Source organism: Triplophysa rosa, linkage group LG10 (assembly GCF_024868665.1).
Source record: "Triplophysa rosa linkage group LG10, Trosa_1v2, whole genome shotgun sequence".
Taxonomy (NCBI): Eukaryota; Metazoa; Chordata; class Actinopteri; order Cypriniformes; family Nemacheilidae; genus Triplophysa; species Triplophysa rosa.
The window spans coordinates 483,302-502,888 of NC_079899.1; the positions used below are offsets into that span (position 1 = coordinate 483,302).

Here is a 19,587-nt window from a genome sequence, read left to right on the forward strand (position 1 = left end):
ATTTCTTTTGTTGGCCTACCTGTTCTTAAAGAAACATTTATGCTGGAGTATTGTTTCAGCCCACATGAAATGTGATTCTTTATGCAAGAAATGTTTACTATGCATTATTTAATAATAATTTATTTGTCAGTTAAAATCATAGGATTTTGTTACTTGCAGTGTATGCTTTAAAATAAACTGAGCATGTCCACTGTATTGGTTTGCTTTTTGTTTCAGGCTCAGATAAATGTATATAAATATTTAGCGGTCAATATATCGGTCATCGGTTTCTAAATGTAAAGAATTATCGGTTATTGTTATCGCCAATATTTTCATATCGGTGCATCCCCATCCACAATATGCCAGACTCGTGACCGTGTCTGGCAGTCGCCTGTCAATGGCGTCATATCCGCGTTACCAAAGACACTACAAAAGCCTGCAACCTTCAGTGGAATGCAAGAAAAGAGGCTGTTAAATGATTGGATGAGGTTTATGCTTTCTTCAGACCTTGCATCTCCCTAATAACATAGTCTCTGGCGTTACCCTTGGTTTCCGCTCTTACTGCCGTAGAAACCATGACAACACAGTCTCGTGGACAAATGTGAAAGTATTAGTTTGCAGCATCTATCAAGTAACTATCTTGTTTTGCGCAATCGTTATGGAGCACAATTATTCTTTCCCGTTTGCAGCTGGTTCTGTCTACAAAGACATACGGGTAAACCAAATGACACAAGAAGAGTTTGGAACAAGAAGATATAATCGAGAGAGATCAAACTAGGATCAATATCGGTGTGGCATTTCCTGAATGGAGAGAGCTGCACAACAAATTTTAACCAGACAGAGACGCTTATCTTGCATGTGTTTTACTAGACATGTGAGAAACTGTTTAGATTCCTTTACTGACAGAAAACATATGATTATTATATCGATCAACAAGGTTAATCTTATTGTTTGAATGTCTTTTTCTTAATTTTGCACGAGTGTCATGTAAATATTTACTGAACAAGCAGTAATCGTTTTTAGATCATCTGACTAAAAAGTAATAAATTAATTTTATGAATTTCGTCTAATGCGTCTACGATTCATTATAATTAAATAAAATCATGTCATCAAACGCAACATTTATTAATTAATTTCTTAAATATAATTAATTACTTATAATATTAATTTATTTACATAATCCATAAACATGATTTCTTATTCACGTCTGATTGATTATTAGCGGTGGAGTTGAAGACGACAGTTCCCATTATTCCATGCTCCTTCACAGCATCATCAAGCTACGCCATTGTTGTTTTGAACATCTGTTTTGAATGTGCTCCCTCTACGGAGGATTTTACAAACTACTCCTTTAGTATTGTTTCCAACAGTAGACATACCCATTTAAAAACGTTAGCATTAGCTTGCGTTTAAAACATATCAATACAGATTACATTAAAAGACTAATGATAGAATGATATACTGTTAAAATTACAGCGTCACATGCCATTAAACATAACTTTTATTAGCTTAATCTGTCACGTAGCAAAACAACTACAGCAAACCCTCTATTCTACCGTTGTAGACGGTTATAGTACAACGCCACGGAGTAGCACTTAAAGTCACGCATGCGCAATACAATGACAGTACGCCGTTGCCGTTCCATCCTCAGTTGTACCTTAAAGTGGAGGTTACACGCAGTTTCCGCCAAACTCATATTAATCTTCAGTACCAGGGCTCCAGACTGCGACCAAATGGTTGCATTTTGTGACTAGTTTTTGAGACAGTGTGAGCCATTTTTACAAGACCTGTCAATTTGGAATTTTTCTAGTTGTTATATCTCATGTGAGAAGTCGAGTAGATCGCGAGCCCACCAGTGTAGGCCTATATGTGTGAGAAAAGAGAGATCTGGAGCTGCGCGCCGCTGAGTGTCCCATCATGTAAAGGGAGCTGATCTCGGCCAATCTAGTCAATGCTTTTGTTTATACCAGCCGCGCAGCAGCAAAGCGTCCCAAAAGCGGCTCTCCACGCCGCCTCGCTAAAGATACACACCAAGTCTATTTTTGACGTGATGTTTCTCGCCGTCGTCACGTCGGTCACAGCTCAGCTCATCAAGTTTACAGACACAACGTGAGCGCATTACCACAATTCGCTGTGACAGATTTTTTGAGCCTGAGGATGAACGATTTGATATTTGAGACGTTTAAAACTAAACTAACCATAGAGGAGTTCAGAATACGCCATTTATCTGTTTATTACTTGAGACAGCACTGAATCATTTCCAATCCGTTCACAACAAGAATGAACGACAAGGCGAATGCTCTTGTTAAGTTTATGTGAAGTTATCTTTACATTGTGTTGTGAATAAGACGAAATGTGTCCTTAATACACAATAAATTAATCATAAGAACATAAGACGAGCTCTTTCGTTTTGCTTTAAGACTATAAACAATTAAATGTATACGTTTTCATACAAAATTCATTTGAACCAACAGAAAATGTCATTCAGTACTAATTTGGTCTGGTGTATTCAGTTTAAACAGTCTCTTTACTCAGCACTTAAAGCTTCTCTGTAGGCTCTGCCTCTTTTGAAATGATGAGCAGAACCAAACCACTGTCACCTGCAGTTAAATGCATAGACAGGTCGTATTTTAAAACTATTTTAATACATTTACATATACTTACATTTACAAATGTAAACGCCCGGTATTGAGTAACGTCATATCCCTCTGAAATTAAAATAAAACTGCACATCGTAATTTCTGTGAGTTAAGTCTATTTATTATCCTATTTGTTTATTTGTCAGTAATACAGCTATTTCAGGGAAAATGTTCAATAATTGCATTGCATTCTGATTTAAGGTGTGCCCCTAAATGTTCTGCTTGCGCTCCTAAAAATTTAGTCAGGGGCTACAGTGCTCCTAGTAAAAAAAGTTCATCTGTAGCCCTGAGTACCTATACTGCTGTACTTCAGTAGTATTGCATACTTCATATCTTCATATCGGAGCGGGAGCAGCGTGCAGGGAGAGTGTTGGCAGCGTGTGCCCATTGTCCTTTCACAATTCATCAATGAGCAAAATATCTTCCAGAACTTCATCAAAAAGCTTATTTTATGTAGATTGTATAACTATGATTTGTTTTATCCGCCTGTTTCATGCTCTAAGTTATAAATAAAAAGCCATTGTGCTTTGAAGGATACTATTCAAGTCACTAAAGGGTTTACTCACCAAAGGAGAGTGACTTGTGATGCGATAGCTTTACTCTCACACATACGCAATATAAGCATATAACATGATGTCTATGTAGTTTTATTAGTTTTTCCAGAAGGTTATGATTACAGTACACTGATCTAAGATATTCTTGTATTGTAAATCCTTTAAATGTGCTGCTGTGGTTTTTGCCAAAAAAACTCCTTACTAAAAAAGAGTGTTTGATTGTAATGGCGACTGTTAAAAACACATTAGACTTTTAAAGGTAAAAGTGTTACTTTTTCTTGTCAACCCATCTGTATTTTGACCGTAAAGAGTGCACTGTCACTTTAATTGAGCATGAATGAGCAGCGTAGCTAAAATAGACTTGGTTGCAAAATGATCACAGCACTGCTGCTTACGCGCCGCTTCTGCTGCGAGAATACGCGCTGTTTACGCATGCAGTATAAATGATCTGATCTGTTAAAATGGGTGCCGAAAGGCTGGGCGAATAATCAAAAAGTAACCGAAACCGACATTCAGGACCTCTAATCGGCGTAATTTTCCCATGTCGGATATTTCGATTACTTTCCCTTTAACATCCATGTCGACGGGTGCCGCTACCTCACTTTTTTCTTATCACAGCAAAAGAGACTTAAAATACTGCATTATTTCTGGGCGTGCACACATGTAAGACAGTATTAGAAACTGTTTTAAGTGGTCTACTTTCATGTGCATACATTCACAATTAGAGCTAATTAATCATTGCGATTATTGCAATTAATTGCCTGTTTTACGGCTTTTCATTCTCATACATTTTTGATTCGGCTTTGAAACTACCATATTGTTCTAAATAAAAGACTATGTTTTTTTCTCTGAAAAAATAGGGTCATCATATATTTAAGGTCTAAGATTTTACATATAATAAATGTCAATAATACAGCTGCCAAATAGTTTGTTCAGGAGTGAATTGAAGCCACCATTATGATGCCATCAGTCATAGAAAAGCTTCTAGTCTGTTTTTTTCTCACTTGCAAGACTACTATAAAATTGTACTTCTATGTTAATGAAATTTTGGTAAGCTGGTTTTTACACAGGGTTTTTCATGTCAAATGTTGTGCCGCCTCAGACTCTCGCCAAAATTATGTTGGGTGTCTTCACGAGAAATGCTGTTTGCATTTAACAGACTGTCATTTGTAACTGCAGTTGCGACATTACGCCAAAGTACAGGCGCTGTTTCGTTGCAGAACAAGAGTGTGTTTCACGGCTGTTTGTTTTGCATTTAATTTAGGGCTGCAACTAATGATTATTTTAATTGTTGACTAATCTAACGATTATTTTTCTGATTAGTCGACTAATCTAACGATTATTGTTTTTTATTAATCTAATAAAGATTTTTTGGATTATTTTATTAATCCTTTGGCAAACTTTGCAAATAAACAATAAGTTCTAGTATTTTCTTACATTATAAAGCATATCATACTTTTTACTCATCTACATTTTATAAATAAATATTGTTGTTTTATCATTTTAATTTGTGTTTACATTAAAATCACTATCTTCTTTTAATTAAGTTGTTTTAATTTTAAAAGTAAAAAAGACTGATTTTTAATGTACTTAAGTACTGTATTAAAGGTAAAAACATTTAAAAATGTGTTTATGAAATACTAGAGCATGATATATACTCTGTATTTTTTTCCTCAAAGTAATATCCGACTCTATTTTCAGTCTCATAATGTAATTGAGTAAAAGTAAAAATACTACTATCTGTCTCGGGTTATTGTACAAAACTATCACCGTATAAAAGACTAATGCAGAGTGGCGTTAAAGCGAGCCCGCGCACCCTGAACTCAGAATGATGCGCTTAAAGCACATACTCCTTCTGAAGTCCCGGGGATCATTTTGCTCCACAAAGTAAATAATAGTTAGAACACAACGAGAAGAGATGATATGTTACATGTTTAACACAGTTTTAATGCATCAATCCAACAGTTTACAGTTAAATCCGAGGTTTAAAAAGAGTTATTTCGTATGAAGACGCAAAATATTCAGACCGCTTCTAGTGCTTCTAATAAACTAAGCTACACTCAGCGAGTAACTCACAGTCTCTAACAAAATACATTTTAAACAAAGCCACAGACTATCATCTTATCATTATGAAGAATAATGAAAACATTGGAACATCTTGGAAAGAGTAGCGTCCTGACCGTCACCGTACACACACATGCTGACTGGAGATTGACAGACAGCATCAGCGGAGGTCAGAGTTTCTTAATTATGCTATATTGGTTTATTCCTCGCATAAAACTATCGAATGACATAAAAAGTGCATTGGTGGTTTCATGATAGTTAGTCCTTTTTGAAGCTTAAGAGTAATTTAAGCAGGGTCACAATCTGCAAAGGTTCACATACACTAACTTACACTAGTACAATAGCGTTAATGTAAATCATTCATGTCAAGCTTAGTGTTAAAATAAAGTTATTTATTATTAAAGTATTCATCATTGGAGTTTGGGTTCCTCGCCACAGCAGGGCAGTGTTGGCTTGCTCACCGGGAGACTGCATTTATTAATTTGACATTATTTATTAGAATGATCTTGCTTTGTCTATAAACACCATGCACCATGCTTTTTTTTACCTTTTAGTTTTTTTTCAGTTTTTCTTATTTGCTCCTGTAAAGCTGCTGTCTGTTTGTGATTGCGTGTCCATGCTGTGATGATCGCATTCCGGGGGTAGGAGGAATTCCTCTGTCCATTCACTAACTTACTACGTCCGAGGCTCTCGATCGCTGTTTGTCGGGTGTATTATACTTTCTCTTGTTCTGCTGATTAACTTACACACGCCCGGGAACAGAAACTGCCATTACAGCAGATAAACATAAATAATACGACGCATCGACGCTAGGGATGGGTACCGAAACCCGGTATTAAACGGGCCCCGGGCAAAATTATGAAATACCGGAGCATCGATAAGCTCCACCCTTATCGTTTCTGCTTTCGGTCCTCAGGGGAAAAAAATCTTATGTTATTGCTACATTAACGTTATGTTGCACATTTTATATCAACAATAGTTTCTAATTTTCAATAACACCAAGAATTTAGTCTTTGGTGCAAGCATATTATTCCCAGCAGAGTGCGTGAGGCGGCACATCACGTGTCTCTCGAGCAGTTTGTGTCTACATAGCACGTGCACACACGAACAGCCGCACAGAAGAAAGACGCTCTTAATTCGCGACGATGGTGGAGAGAACTAAACGTTCAAAAGTGTGGTTACACTTCATCAAAGTTGATGCTGACAGTGACGATGCTCGTTGCCACAAGTGCAACAAAACCTTTGCTTGTAGGGGTGGAAACACAAGTAATCTGTCAAAGCACCTGTCAAAAGTTCATCATGTACAGACAGAGAGATGCACTGTTTTTGACTACTTAGCCCTTACTTATGCCCCATCTACGCCACGTATGTATGCTGAATGCTAACAGACATTACTTGAACTCTGACATTCTTCATATAATATATCTTTGCTGTCGGGCGGAATCCTCGCATCTCCAAAACCATTATTTTTCAGGAAATTAAAAAAACTGCATATTTTTTGAGTTATTAAACATTGTATAGTTAAAGTTGGTATTATACCTTATATTGCTATCATATACTGTTGTGTACCAACATTAACACAACATTTCCCCAAAACCATGTTTAATCGGAGATACAAGGTTTATGACTTGGGAGCAGGGAGATACGAGATTACGCTGTCAATGATAAGAATGGTACGAACACAGACGTCGCTGCTGCCAACAGTGTTCATCAAAGTCTGCGGTCGCGTTGAGCCTTTTGACAAGAGACGAGGCTTTAAGAGCTAATGAAAGCTAATGATTGTGGTTACATACATCTTCCTAAACTCTATTTTAAACGTTAGAGCTATGAGTGATGCAATACCAAAATAAAACGTTAAACAGGCTGTCTAATATAGGCGGAAATGAATCTGCACGCAAATAAAGTCGGCGGTCGCGTTGAGCCTCTTGACAAGAGAAAAGGCTTCAATCGTTAACCAAAGCTAACAACTGTGGTTACATACATCTTCATAAACTCTATTTTAAAGGATTAAGAACTATAAGTGATGTAATACAAAAGACGATGAGCTGACTAGGCTGTCTAATAGGCGGAACTTAGCCGAATCTGCTCGCAAACTTACCTTCGTGGCTCACAGGCTTCCTTCTGCACCGAAGCATTACAGCTATCGATTTTTAACAAAACAGGCCTACTCAAATGTATCTAACCTAAATATTTTCACTCGTTATTGTCTAAAAAACTTTCAATCAGGAAATGTAATGCCGAGAGGCTCCCGAAGAGTGAAGAAGAGGTGGAGTTCAGAGACTGAAGAGGTGGAGTACAGAGACTGCTTTGATCAGAGTTACAAATGATCTGCTATTGGCGTCTGACCGAGGTTGTATCTCGTTATTGGTGCTGCTAGACCTTAGTGCTGCATTCGATACCATTGACCACAGCACACTCCTACATAGACTCGAAAATTATGTCGGCATTAAGGGAATAGCTTTGAAATGGTTTAAATCTTATTTATCCGACCGTTTTCAATTTGTAGCAATAAACAATGAGGTGTCACGCAAATCGCAAGTCCAGTACGGTGTACCACAGGGCTCAGTCTTAGGGCCTCTGCTCTTCGCATTATACATGCTACCTCTAGGAGATATAATAAAGCGACACGGAGTTAGCTTTCACTGTTATGCTGATGATACTCAACTTTATATTTCCTCGAAGCCTCATGAAACACAGCAGTTCCATCGAATAATGGAATGCATAGTCGATATAAAAAACTGGATGAGTAACAACTTTTTATTACTGAACTCGGACAAAACGGAAGTGTTACTTATTGGACCGAAAACTGCTATAAGTAACAACCAAGAATACTGTTTAACTATTGACGGATGTTCCATAAAACCCTCGTCGTCAGCAAAGAATCTTGGCGTTCTATTCGATAGTAATCTGTCATTTGAGAGCCACGTCGCCAACACCTGTAAAATTGCGTTTTTCCATCTTAAGAATATATCTAAACTACGTCATATGCTGTCAATCTCAGATGCAGAGAAGTTAATTCATGCATTCATGACATCAAGACTAGATTACTGTAATGCACTGTTAGGTGGTTGCCCTGCAGGCTTATTACAAAAACTCCAATTGGTCCAAAACGCGGCAGCTCGAGTTCTTACACGTACAAAAAAGTATGAACATATTAGCCCGGTTCTGTCAACCTTGCACTGGTTACCTATAAAGCATCGCGTTAACTTTAAAATCTTGCTTATTACCTATAAAGCCTTACATGGTTTAGCTCCTCAGTACTTGAATGAACTCCTTTTGTATTACAGTCCTTCACGTGCATTACGCTCTCAGGCGTCCTGTCAGTTGGTAATACCTAGAATTTCAAAATCAAGTGCAGGTGGTAGATCCTTTTCCTATCTAGCGCCTAAACTTTGGAATAGTCTTCCCTGCACTGTCCGGGAGGCAGACACACTCTGTCAGTTTAAATCTAGACTAAAGACGCATCTTTTTAATCTTGCATACACTACTCTTCCATAATATAAATCTTCAGAGGGTTTAGGCTGCATTAGTTAGATCAACCGGAACCAAAAACACAACTGATGTACTTGTTGCATCAAAGAGTACAGAACAGTACTCTACTCTCAGCCAGTCTTGTCTCATTGTTCCAAGGTTACCACAGCGAGCAGGATGCAGTTCATGGCCTGACCTGATGGTAGAGCGGAGAATGGGAAGTGGGGACCTGACAAGAGCTGAGATGATAGAGCTGGATAAAGAAGGACGCGGTCTCTTGACATGTCTTCACCACAAAATTTCAAATGCTATTAGATTATTAATGATAATCTTAAACTATAATTTATTTTATTATTAAGTTTATTTATTTTATTTAGCCTTGTTGTGCAAGTTCTCTGGAGCTTGTGCAGAGGCAGCAGCTTTTGCCAGAGGGGAACTGGAATCCCCTGGTTGGGCCTGGGTTCTCCTGAGGTTTTTTTTCTCGATTAGAGTTTTGGGTTCCTCGCCACCGTTTGCATACTGTTTTTGCACTATCTGCCTGACCGGGGGGGCTGCTTTAGAATCTTAAAGTTTTACTTAATTAATATTGCATATAGGAATTTATTATCTGTTATATTTGACCTGTGCTTCTCTCTCCTTTATCCTAAATGTGTGCTCTCACTGAGCGTGTGTGTGTGTGCGTACTTGTCTGTGTACGTACGTGTGTGTGTGTGTGTGTGTGTGTGTGTGTATGTGTGTGTGTGCGTGTGTCTCTGTGTCTGTGTGTGTTGGTGCGTGTTGTGTGTGTGGAGTGTTTTGTGTGTGGGTGTGTCTGTCTTCTGTGTTTTCAACCTTTTCTTGTTTTTGCAGGTACAACTTTGATTGTTTTGCTTGTAGTCAATGTGTCTCCTGTACAGCTGCTTTGTAACAATGAAAATTGTAAAAGCGCTATATAAATAAAGTTGAGTTGAGTTGAGTTACGAGACTTCTCAGACAGTTGAAGTGTCCAATGGAGTTAAAAGATTTGCTCTCAAGCTATTTTCAACACTTTAGATTGGTTAATAATTTGTCAAAATAACAGACCCACATGGGGACTGACCAATAGCATCGATTTGTGAAAAAATATGAAATTGACCAAATTTGGACATAGGAGGTTTCCGCCGACAGCGACAATATGCTAATGCCATTCACCCTATTTAAAACAACTGTAAATTCGATCTAACTGGTTTCCATAAACTTGCGTTAAAACTATGCTAATTCCCCATTGGTGAAATGAAATTACACATTTAATCAATTTTCTATAAGTTAACTACTTAAAAAAATAAATCAGCCTATATGTGTAATCATTTATTATTACACTGATAACTGAAATAATTCAGTGCAGTATATACAAAATAAACATGTTCAAATACATAACGATTTAGAGTAAAATTCAATTACCCTTTAGAAAAAAATATGACAAAGAGTCAATAAGGATAAGGATTAAAGAAGAATTTATGAAAAAGAAGAATTTCTTTTGTTGTAAATTGTTTATTTTATTTATTTTGAATTATTTCTTTACTGTTAATGATGTTAATTCAAATAAAGCAATATTAATTCTGTTCCTAATTGGTTTCTTTTTATATTAAAAAGTACCGATAAGAATACCGTTAAAGTACCGGACCGATAAGCAGTATCGAGAGAAATAATACCGTTAAAATCTTAACGATACCCATCCCTAGTAGGGTTGTCACGGTACCATAAACATGTCTTACGATACTATACCAGCTGTAGTATCTCGATACCAAGTAGTATCACGATGCTGTGCCATATAATTCAAATCTATACAAAAAACACAGCTTTAGATGAAACATTTTGTATTTACTATAGTAAACTGTATTATACTTTGCACTAGAATATGTTGTTGTATTAACTGTAGTAATTGGATAAAATGTAGCAAATACATTTAGTCATTTGTAAATACTATAAATACTGTAGTATACTTAAATATTTATTATGATAAGACTCAAAAACACTAGTATCTATGAGTTTTAGTAGTTTACTGTAGTAAATACTAAAGTACACTAGATCACACAGATTTCACGTAGGAACTAATTCAAATGTTGGACAAATTTCATTGATACAGCAGTCTTTATAAAGGGAAATATTAGGCTTACTTTAAATGCAGAACTAAAACGGACAGTAGGTGGCGTCAATTTTCCACTGAGTTAGTGAATCATTTAACAAACTCGTTCAAATCGCCAATTTGAATCATTAACTGGTCCGAGACATTCAAAACACACATTCATTTTGGAAATAAACACCGCAAAAAGGCAGATGTAAGTGTTCAAATAAATATTAATGCGCATATGCAACATTAACTACGGTACTACGATACTACCGTTTCAAAAATAGAGAGGCATCGCGAGTATTTTGAAGCTTTAGCATCGCGATGCTACCGTAGCACTGGTACACCGTGCAACCCTAATCCCTAGTCGACGCATTTCACGCACGTATTTTAGTAGTCAACGTAATCGACAACGTGGTATCGTGGTAGTATTATCATACTTAAATTACAATATATACACTAAAATACGCAATATGCAGTCACTGCAGCTCCCCCTTGTGTCTTCTATAGAGATGTGCAATAACTGCGATGATCTGAAACCATCGCGATGAGGTCAAACAATCGCGATGAGACGATTATTTAATAATCGTGACAGCCCTACTCACAATAACATCAAAACGTTGTGACTTTGTAAAATAAAGAAAACTTATCAGCCGTCTCTGTTTCCAGTACCATATTTCTGAAACGTGTCACTAAACTGATCCAAAACTCTGCAAACACTTATCACACAAACATGAAACGTATGTCTAAAGAAAGCTTAAAATGAAATTCAGATTGAAATCAAATATTCCATGTTTATGTAATATACATGCACACATGGAAGACAGGTACAGTTGAGAAATATTCTTCCTCCCGTTTAGTGATCACAGGACTTTTAGTCCAAAATGTGCATATTGCCGGAAATATAGATATACTGAAACACGTTTACTTCATATTTCGAGACCGACTGGTGTGTTTTAAGCTCCATTCAACTATAAAAACTATAGTTCAACTCCATCTGTTTCTCTCATGCAACTGCAGGACGTGTCTCCAGGGTCCTAAAGTACACCCGATTTCATACAGCACATGCAGACAGATGATTTGCATATTTGTGTTGCATTTGTTCTCCTGTCTTCAGCTGCAGCAGAGACAATGTTTCCAAAAAAGAACACAAAGATTGTTGTTTGTGTTCAATAAATAACCATAAATAGTTAGTATTTCCTTTGATTATTTAAAAATAATATGAGATAATACATTTTTAATTAGAAAAAATATATTTACAGTACCATGTCAGTGAACTACAATAAAAAACTAAGAAAAATAATTAAATATAAAAAATAATAATAATTGTTCAATAATCGTAATTGAGAGAAAATGTTGATTTTAGGCCAAAACGTACTGCCCTACTTATGCGTGCTGTGTGAAACGGGCGTAATGCTTCTCAATCAACGTACACAACAAGCTGCTTATTCTTCGGCTTTTGTCTTGGGTCATACAAGCAACATGCTTGGTAACATGGACAACAACACAGAAGTATAAACAAAAACGGATGCATTGCCTATGGCGTAGGTCTGACGCAGAAGTGAAAATCGCCCTTAAACTGCCCCCTTTTAATCCACAAAGCAAACACACTGTAGCCTATATCTAAGGCTTTGTAACAAACATAGCAATATTTCAGATCGTACTTTTATTAAGGGGAAGGACGTGTCGTCACTTTACCACGTGAGCACGCAAGAACGTGCCACCGTGGGTGGAAAAACACTCAGCAAAATGACTGCTTACAATATCAGGAAACGCAATTCTGCGTAACATTTCAGTGTCCAGGAACACCTGATTCCTTTATAAATCATAGGGAAGTTCTAAGTAGGGCTGTGTATCGCCAACAACTTCACGATACGCATACCGATACAAGGCCCCGATACGATATGTAACCCGATACGGGTCCATTTTTATTACATTTCTCATATGAAAGATTTAGAGCAAAATATACTTGCAGAAAATTGCCATTCATAACTACTTATCAATTAATCTGACAAATCAATGCATAAAGTAGTTTTGAGAATGAGTATAAAGTTGTAAAAGATCAATTCTTTATAGACCCTTGTTTCTAAAACAGGGTTTCTAGGCTACATTATATGTATGCATGTGTTTTACAAATAGACAATATGTATAAAAAATATGAATATCAGGGTTCGTACACATTTTTACCAATACATTTCCATGACTTTTCCATGACTTCTCCATTACTTTCGAGGCAAAATTCATGACCCATAAACTCTGAGCCAATGTAGTTAGTCTTCACCTCACTTCCGTCCCACAGCCTGACGTGCATGTCTAACTGTTTCGTCTGTAAGTAATGATTCAGGCTTTCGTCGAATAACATCACATACGCTCTTTGCTTCGATATGGTTGACAAAGTTCGTTTTTTAAAATAAGGAGCCAGTCCAAACGTGCAAATATACGAACATTTAAGTTCGCCGCATGCAAATCTGGCAGCTATCTTGCTGTCGGGAAACATACCAGGAAAAACTTGCCTTATATCTTCACACGACTTGTAATAGTGAGAATTAGCCACCTTTAGTGCCCACAATACCTTTGCAGTTAGGGCTTCGTTTCTTGACACAGCATCCGAAATGGTCCCTTGTTTGATGGAGGACTTAAGTGAAGCACCGCAGCTGGCTGTGGGTGTCACGGCGTTCCTCGGATTTAAAAACCCGGTGATGGGGTTCAAAGTTTCTTCGTGCGCAACAGCAGACTGGTGCTTCGCGCCTTTAGCGTGGCTACTTAACGCTGCCTCTCCCATGTTCGAAATGTCAAAAAAATTTTGCAGAGTCGACATTTTGCACGTCCTGGATGATGATCTCTTTTAAACCTTACATTATACTTATCTGAATGAAGCCACGCATTATTAAATCGGCATTTTCCTGGAATTTTCTAAATTTACATCCATAATTTATCAGAGACATTTACGTTTACGTTACGTTGCTGGCTGCAGCAAGGGCCCTCTCGCAGTGAGCACTCCCTCTGCTTTGCCTGTTCGCAAGATCGCCTGATTTACCAATTAGTTAAAATTAGCAATTAAACATTTTATTTTTTACAGGTATTCTTTGGACAATTTCCATGACTTTTCCAAAACTTTTTGGGTTTATTCATTTTCCAACACTTTTTCAGACCTGGAAAGATCGATTTTAAAATTTCATAACTTTTCCAGGTTTTTCATGACCGTACGAACCCTGGAATATATGCATAAACGTGCAGTCAGTGTAACAGGGCTCTAGAGTGCGACCAATTTGGTCGCCCATGCGACCTTATTTCTCAATGGTGCGAAAAATCTGAGGTCGCACCAGTGCGACCAGCCGTTCGAGGGAGTAAAAAAGTCTCCGCGACTCTGAAAGTCTTCCTGTGATTCAACAACAGACACACATTAGGCCCATATCGTGGTCTAAACCAATCAGAGATAGTGAAGGGCGGACCCCCCTCTGATTGGCCGTGGTCCAGATTTTCCTGTACATACCAGAGGTCGCGTTAAACGAAAATTCTCTGTCATTGACAGATTTTTTTTACCAGTGACGGAAAAATCTGAAGGCCGTCCGTCTGTCATTTTGACGGATTACAATGAGGGCAATTTGTAACTCGTTACCCTTCATTAGAGCGTGATATGCTCGCGAAGGGACGTGTGTGTTTTCACCCGTCATTGTTACCGACTAGACATATGTGATGCGATCTGGGAAAGCCCGTCGGATGTCGCGCTGGGACGCGGGGAAAGACAGTTCACCTATCAAAGTAAACCACATAACATGAAGAATGAAGGAGTAGCAATGCACATTTCCCGCCAGTCCTGTGTAAACTACGGCATGCAAAGTTTTTTATACAATGTTTTCGTGAGATGACAAAGCTCCCCGTCTGCAGCACTGGGAGTTATCCGATCGCAAAACATACAAGGGATGATCATGAGTCCAGACACTATGCACATGATAAACAAGGTAAAACTTGCTTCACTGCTTATTAGTTGTTGTCTGTAATGTTTGCGAGTTTCGTTGTGTAGTGATAATGGCAGAGCTCTCGTAAGTGTGCCCGCACCATTTTCCTTACTTTCGTTTTATTCAAGCGGTTTTGTACAGTATTTTTATAGACTTCAACACTGGGAAATGTTTTTTTATTAAATTGTTATTAGAGTAAGTCTTTTACTACTCTAAAGTGACTTTTACTTGTGATACTGGACTGTTGTGCTTTTATTTTCATCACTTAACTTTAAACCCGTTTTCCTCCAAATTCCGTTCCTGGAAATCCTAGCGCTTCAGTCGACCTCAGCCATAACTTTTGTTACATACACAAGGTATGAGCAAAATAAAAACTGATTTGGAAAGGGCTTGAATATGGTATCAAAAACTGTAATATATAAATTTGCACCATGTGTTGGGTTTTCCCAGATCGAATCACACATGTACGTAAACATTAAAACATTAAATATATAAATGAATATAAACAACAACGGCTTTATTGGGCATTCAGTTGTATTAAAATACAACATGTTCCGAGACGCAAGTACAACGTGATGACGTCACGAACATACTAATTACCACCTTGCACCATAGTGACGGGTAATAATAGATTATGACGGATTTTTTACGAGCCTGTCAGTCAAAATGACGGACAACAAAAAAGTCTAGTGCAACCTCTGGTGTGTACTTGTGAAAATACGGCGTGTGCTGCAGTCAGACAGAGAGGTGAGTAGCCTATAGGCCCGTCAGTTAAACAGAGTGGATGTAGCCGATGAGAGAAGTTGAAAAGAACGATTGACAACGTTTTTTTGAATAATGTTAAGTTAAGGCCTGATCCGTTCGAAAATCATAAGCAATGCTCTGACACGGAGCCATCAACCTCCCAGGTTATGTTAAGCCCTGGTCCATTTATCTTGAGATGTTTTAAGTTTAAATTTCAGTTCAGTGAAGCACTTTAAGCACAAACACTTTTTCAGTAAGTTACCTTTCTTGTAGAATTGTGCTTCAAATAAAGAACTTTATGTTGACCAGATTGTTAGTTAATCATTTACAAGTCAATTTTGCCTATATGGACAGCGATTTAAAAAAAGTGAACTGGTAAAACTGCTGTGTTAAATGAGATGCGGTCGAAAATTTGGGTGCACCTAACTTTTGTGCTGGTGCACCTAAGAAAAAAAGTTAGGCGCACAAGTGCAACCAGTGCAAAAAGTTAGTCTAGAGCCCTGTGTAAATAGATTTAATTAAAAAAAGAAATATGTTGAATTTAAATAAATGACGGATTTCTATAGATTATATTGCCTATATTATAAACGTGACAGGTGCTGTAAGATTTAAGCAGGTCTTTGCTCTTCACTTTCTATTACACGCACATGTACTGTGGCTCTTTCATGTCTTTTTCAAATGCGTTACTGTACACTGCGTTCCAAATTATTATGCAAATTGGATTTAAGTGTCGTAAACATTTAATTTTATATTGTTCAATTAAACTTATGGATGGTATTGTGTCTCAGTGCTCTTTGGATCACTGAAATCAATCTCAGACACCTGTGATAAGTAGTTTGCCAGGTGAGCCCAATTAAAGGAAAACTACTTAAGAAGGACTTTCCACATTATTAAGCAGGCCACAGGTTTCAAGCAATATGGGAAAGAAAAAGGATCTGTCTGCTGCCGAAAAGCGTCAAATAGTGCAATGTCTTGGACAAGGTATGAAAACATTAGATATTTCACGAAAACTTAAGCGAGATCATCGTACTGTGAAGAAATTTGTGGCTGATTCAGAGCACAGAAGGGTTCGTGCAGATAAAGGCAGAATGAGGAAGGTTTCTTCCAGACAAATTCATCGGATTAAGAGAGCAGCTGCAAAAATGCCATTGCAAAGCAGCAAACAGGTATTTGAAGCTGCTGGTGCCTCGGCAGTCCCGAAAACCTCAAGGTGTAGGATCCTCCAGATGCTTGCAGTTGTGCATAAACCTACTATTCGGCCACCCCTAACCAATGCTCACAAGCAGAAACGGTTGCAGTGGGCCCACACATACATGAAGACTAATTTTCAAACAGTCTTGTTTACTGATGAGTGCCGTGCAACCCTGGATGGTCCAGATGGATGGAGTAGTGGATGGTTGGTGGATGGCCACCATGTCCCAACAAGGCTGCGACGTCAGCAAGGAGGTGGCGGAGTCATGTTTTGGGCTGGAATCATGGGGAGACAGCTGGTGGGCCCCTTTAGGGTCCCTGAAGGTGTGAAAATGAACTCTGCAAGGTATGTAGAGTTTCTGACTGAGCACTTTCTTCCATGGTACAAAAAGAAGAACCATGCCTTCCGTAGCAAAATCATCTTCATGCATGACAATGCACCATCTCATGCTGCAAAGAATACCTCTGTGTCATTGGCTGCTATGGGCATAAAAGGAGAGAAACTCATGGTGTGGCCACCATCCTCCCCTGACCTCAACCCTATTGAGAACCTTTGGAGCATCCTCAAGCGAAAGATCTATGATGGTGGGAGGCAGTTAGCATCAAAACAGCAGCTCTGGGAGGCTATTCTGACATCCTGCAAAGAAATTCAATCAGAAACTATCCAAAAACTCACAAGTTCAATGGATGCAAGAATTGTGAAGGTGATATCAAAGAAGGGGTCCTATGTTAACATGTAACTTGCCCTGTTAGGATGTTTTTGATTGAAATAGCTTTTGATTTCAGTAAATATGACCTCCTAATGCTGCAAATTCAACAAATGACCATTTTCAGTTTTTTACAACCTACGAAATGTTTTCAAACTCTGTTGTGCATAATAATTTGGAACAGTGCATTTTGAGTTTTTCATTTTTTAAATAAATACTGTTGTCAGTGGGAGGTTTGTTCAATAAAATTCCAAATGTACCCTAACTGTTGATTACTTGAAAATTATACTGACTGTCATTTGCATCGACAAATTAGGAAAACCAGAGAAAGATATCATTTGCATAATAATTTGGAACGCAGTGTATTACGAGTGAGCAGCGCGTCACTACATCCCTCCAGTGGAGGGAGTTTCATTGATTTTAATCACGTGCAATAGTTTTATAGTGGATAAGGCAAAAGCATTGCTGCGTCATGTGTGTTGAATTAGCGCCTACACGACACCAACTTTAAACTTTGCCTTAAACGCAACCGTTTACGTGATTGATACGAGAATGCACTTTCATGTATACTGCGCTCACGGATGCAGAGAGAAGGTAAGAGAGCGCGCTCTTAACCTTTCACTTCATGATGGTGAAACGTTGCAGTTAATCCGCGGGTCACATGCATTTAGAATAGTGAGGGGCAATCCGTACGGAACACGGATAAACTCCGATCAGATCCTTTACACCATTAATAATTGTTACACAATATTTTTGCATTATAATTGGCTAATTTCAAAAGTGCTGCAGAATCGATACAGAGGCAGATGTATCGATGCACGCATCGTCAGGAGCTCATGACGATGTATCGCCCTATCGATATTGTGAAGACAGCACTATTTCTAAGTGCAGCAAAAGTATGAGTAAATTCATGTTACCTCTTTCTTTGCCTCTTTAGTTGGGTCATAATCACTGTCGTTCGTCTCAATAGGGGTTGCATCTTCCATTTCTTGCTCACTAATACATAAAACACAGCAGCCTATCATCATTTCCAGCACACACAAACAATACGGGCTGTAAAAACAGCACTACAGAGAGAAGTGACACCCTAAAGAGAGTGAATGTATGGAAAATCACCTGTCATCTTGATTACTCCGGTTTGCCAGCTTTCGTGCTTGCCGATCCATGAGGCTTGTCCGAGATCGTGTTTTTTTCCAGGAATAGTAGTATTTCACAAGACTGGAAATGGATTTGTCTGGCAACTACAATCAAAGATCAATATCTGAAATCATTAATGCTGGAAAAACAAAGGGCAAGTAGAGACAGTTTTCTGTGCCATGTAAAAGAAACACAAATCTAATGGCTTCACTGACAAGACCATGCCTGATCAAATAAAGGGATAGTTCACGCAAAAATGTCATCATTTACTCACCCTCAAGTTGTTCCAAAACTGTTCGAATTTTGTTGTTCTGTTGAACAATATTCAACAGAACAATATACGAACAATATATATAGTAGTCAATGTTGTATCAGAATGTTTGGGTTACAAGCATTCTTCCAAATAACTTTCTTTAGGTTCAGCAGAACAACAAAACTAATACAGGTTTGGAACAATTTGAGGTGAGTACATAATGACAGAATGTTCATTTTTAGGTGAACTCTCGGTTTACAAGGATACTCCGCTGTAACTGATATTTTGCACTTTGCAAATAATTTATGTGATATTAATTTTAATGTTTTATGTATTCATTTTATGTCTTTTTAATTTATATGTATTTATACACATTACTCTTATGTGATATAAGTAGGGTTGTAGCTATCGATTATTTTAGTAATCGAGTATTCTACCAATTCTTCTATTGATAAATCGAGTATTCGGATAAGTACCTTTTTTTATTAAAGAGCAATACTAAATATACAAGAGAAAATAAGACAGGTCTCTTAAAATGAACAACTAATTTGTTTCCTTTTTAGAAAAATTTACATATTTATTTTCGAAATTGCATACATTAATATCTGTGAAAACTTAACCCATTTAGTACATTCCATTGCCATATTACATTCAAAATGCAATATAATACCAATACATAAATAAAAATAGAAAGAAGAATTTAAGGTATACAAGTAACTTCAGCTCATGCATGATGCATTTAGTTTACCTAAATTCGTTTTAATTTTTCAAAGTTCTGTTTTAATTTTTTACTATTAAATAGT

At 37.6% G+C, this 19,587-nt stretch overlaps 1 protein-coding gene across 3 annotated transcripts in view; it reads right to left on the reverse strand.

The window, feature by feature from the left end:
* rcor3 (REST corepressor 3) overlaps positions 1 to 19,587 on the reverse strand; it is a 52,622-nt gene that overhangs the window by 25,902 nt on the left and 7,133 nt on the right. For all 3 annotated transcript variants that reach the window (XM_057343163.1, XM_057343162.1, XM_057343164.1), the window contains 2 exons: positions 18,511 to 18,635; positions 18,312 to 18,390 (listed from right to left, as the gene is read on the reverse strand). In XM_057343163.1, coding sequence (XP_057199146.1) covers positions 18,312 to 18,390; positions 18,511 to 18,635 — 204 coding nt within the window. The remainder of the gene's footprint in view (positions 1 to 18,311; positions 18,391 to 18,510; positions 18,636 to 19,587) is intronic.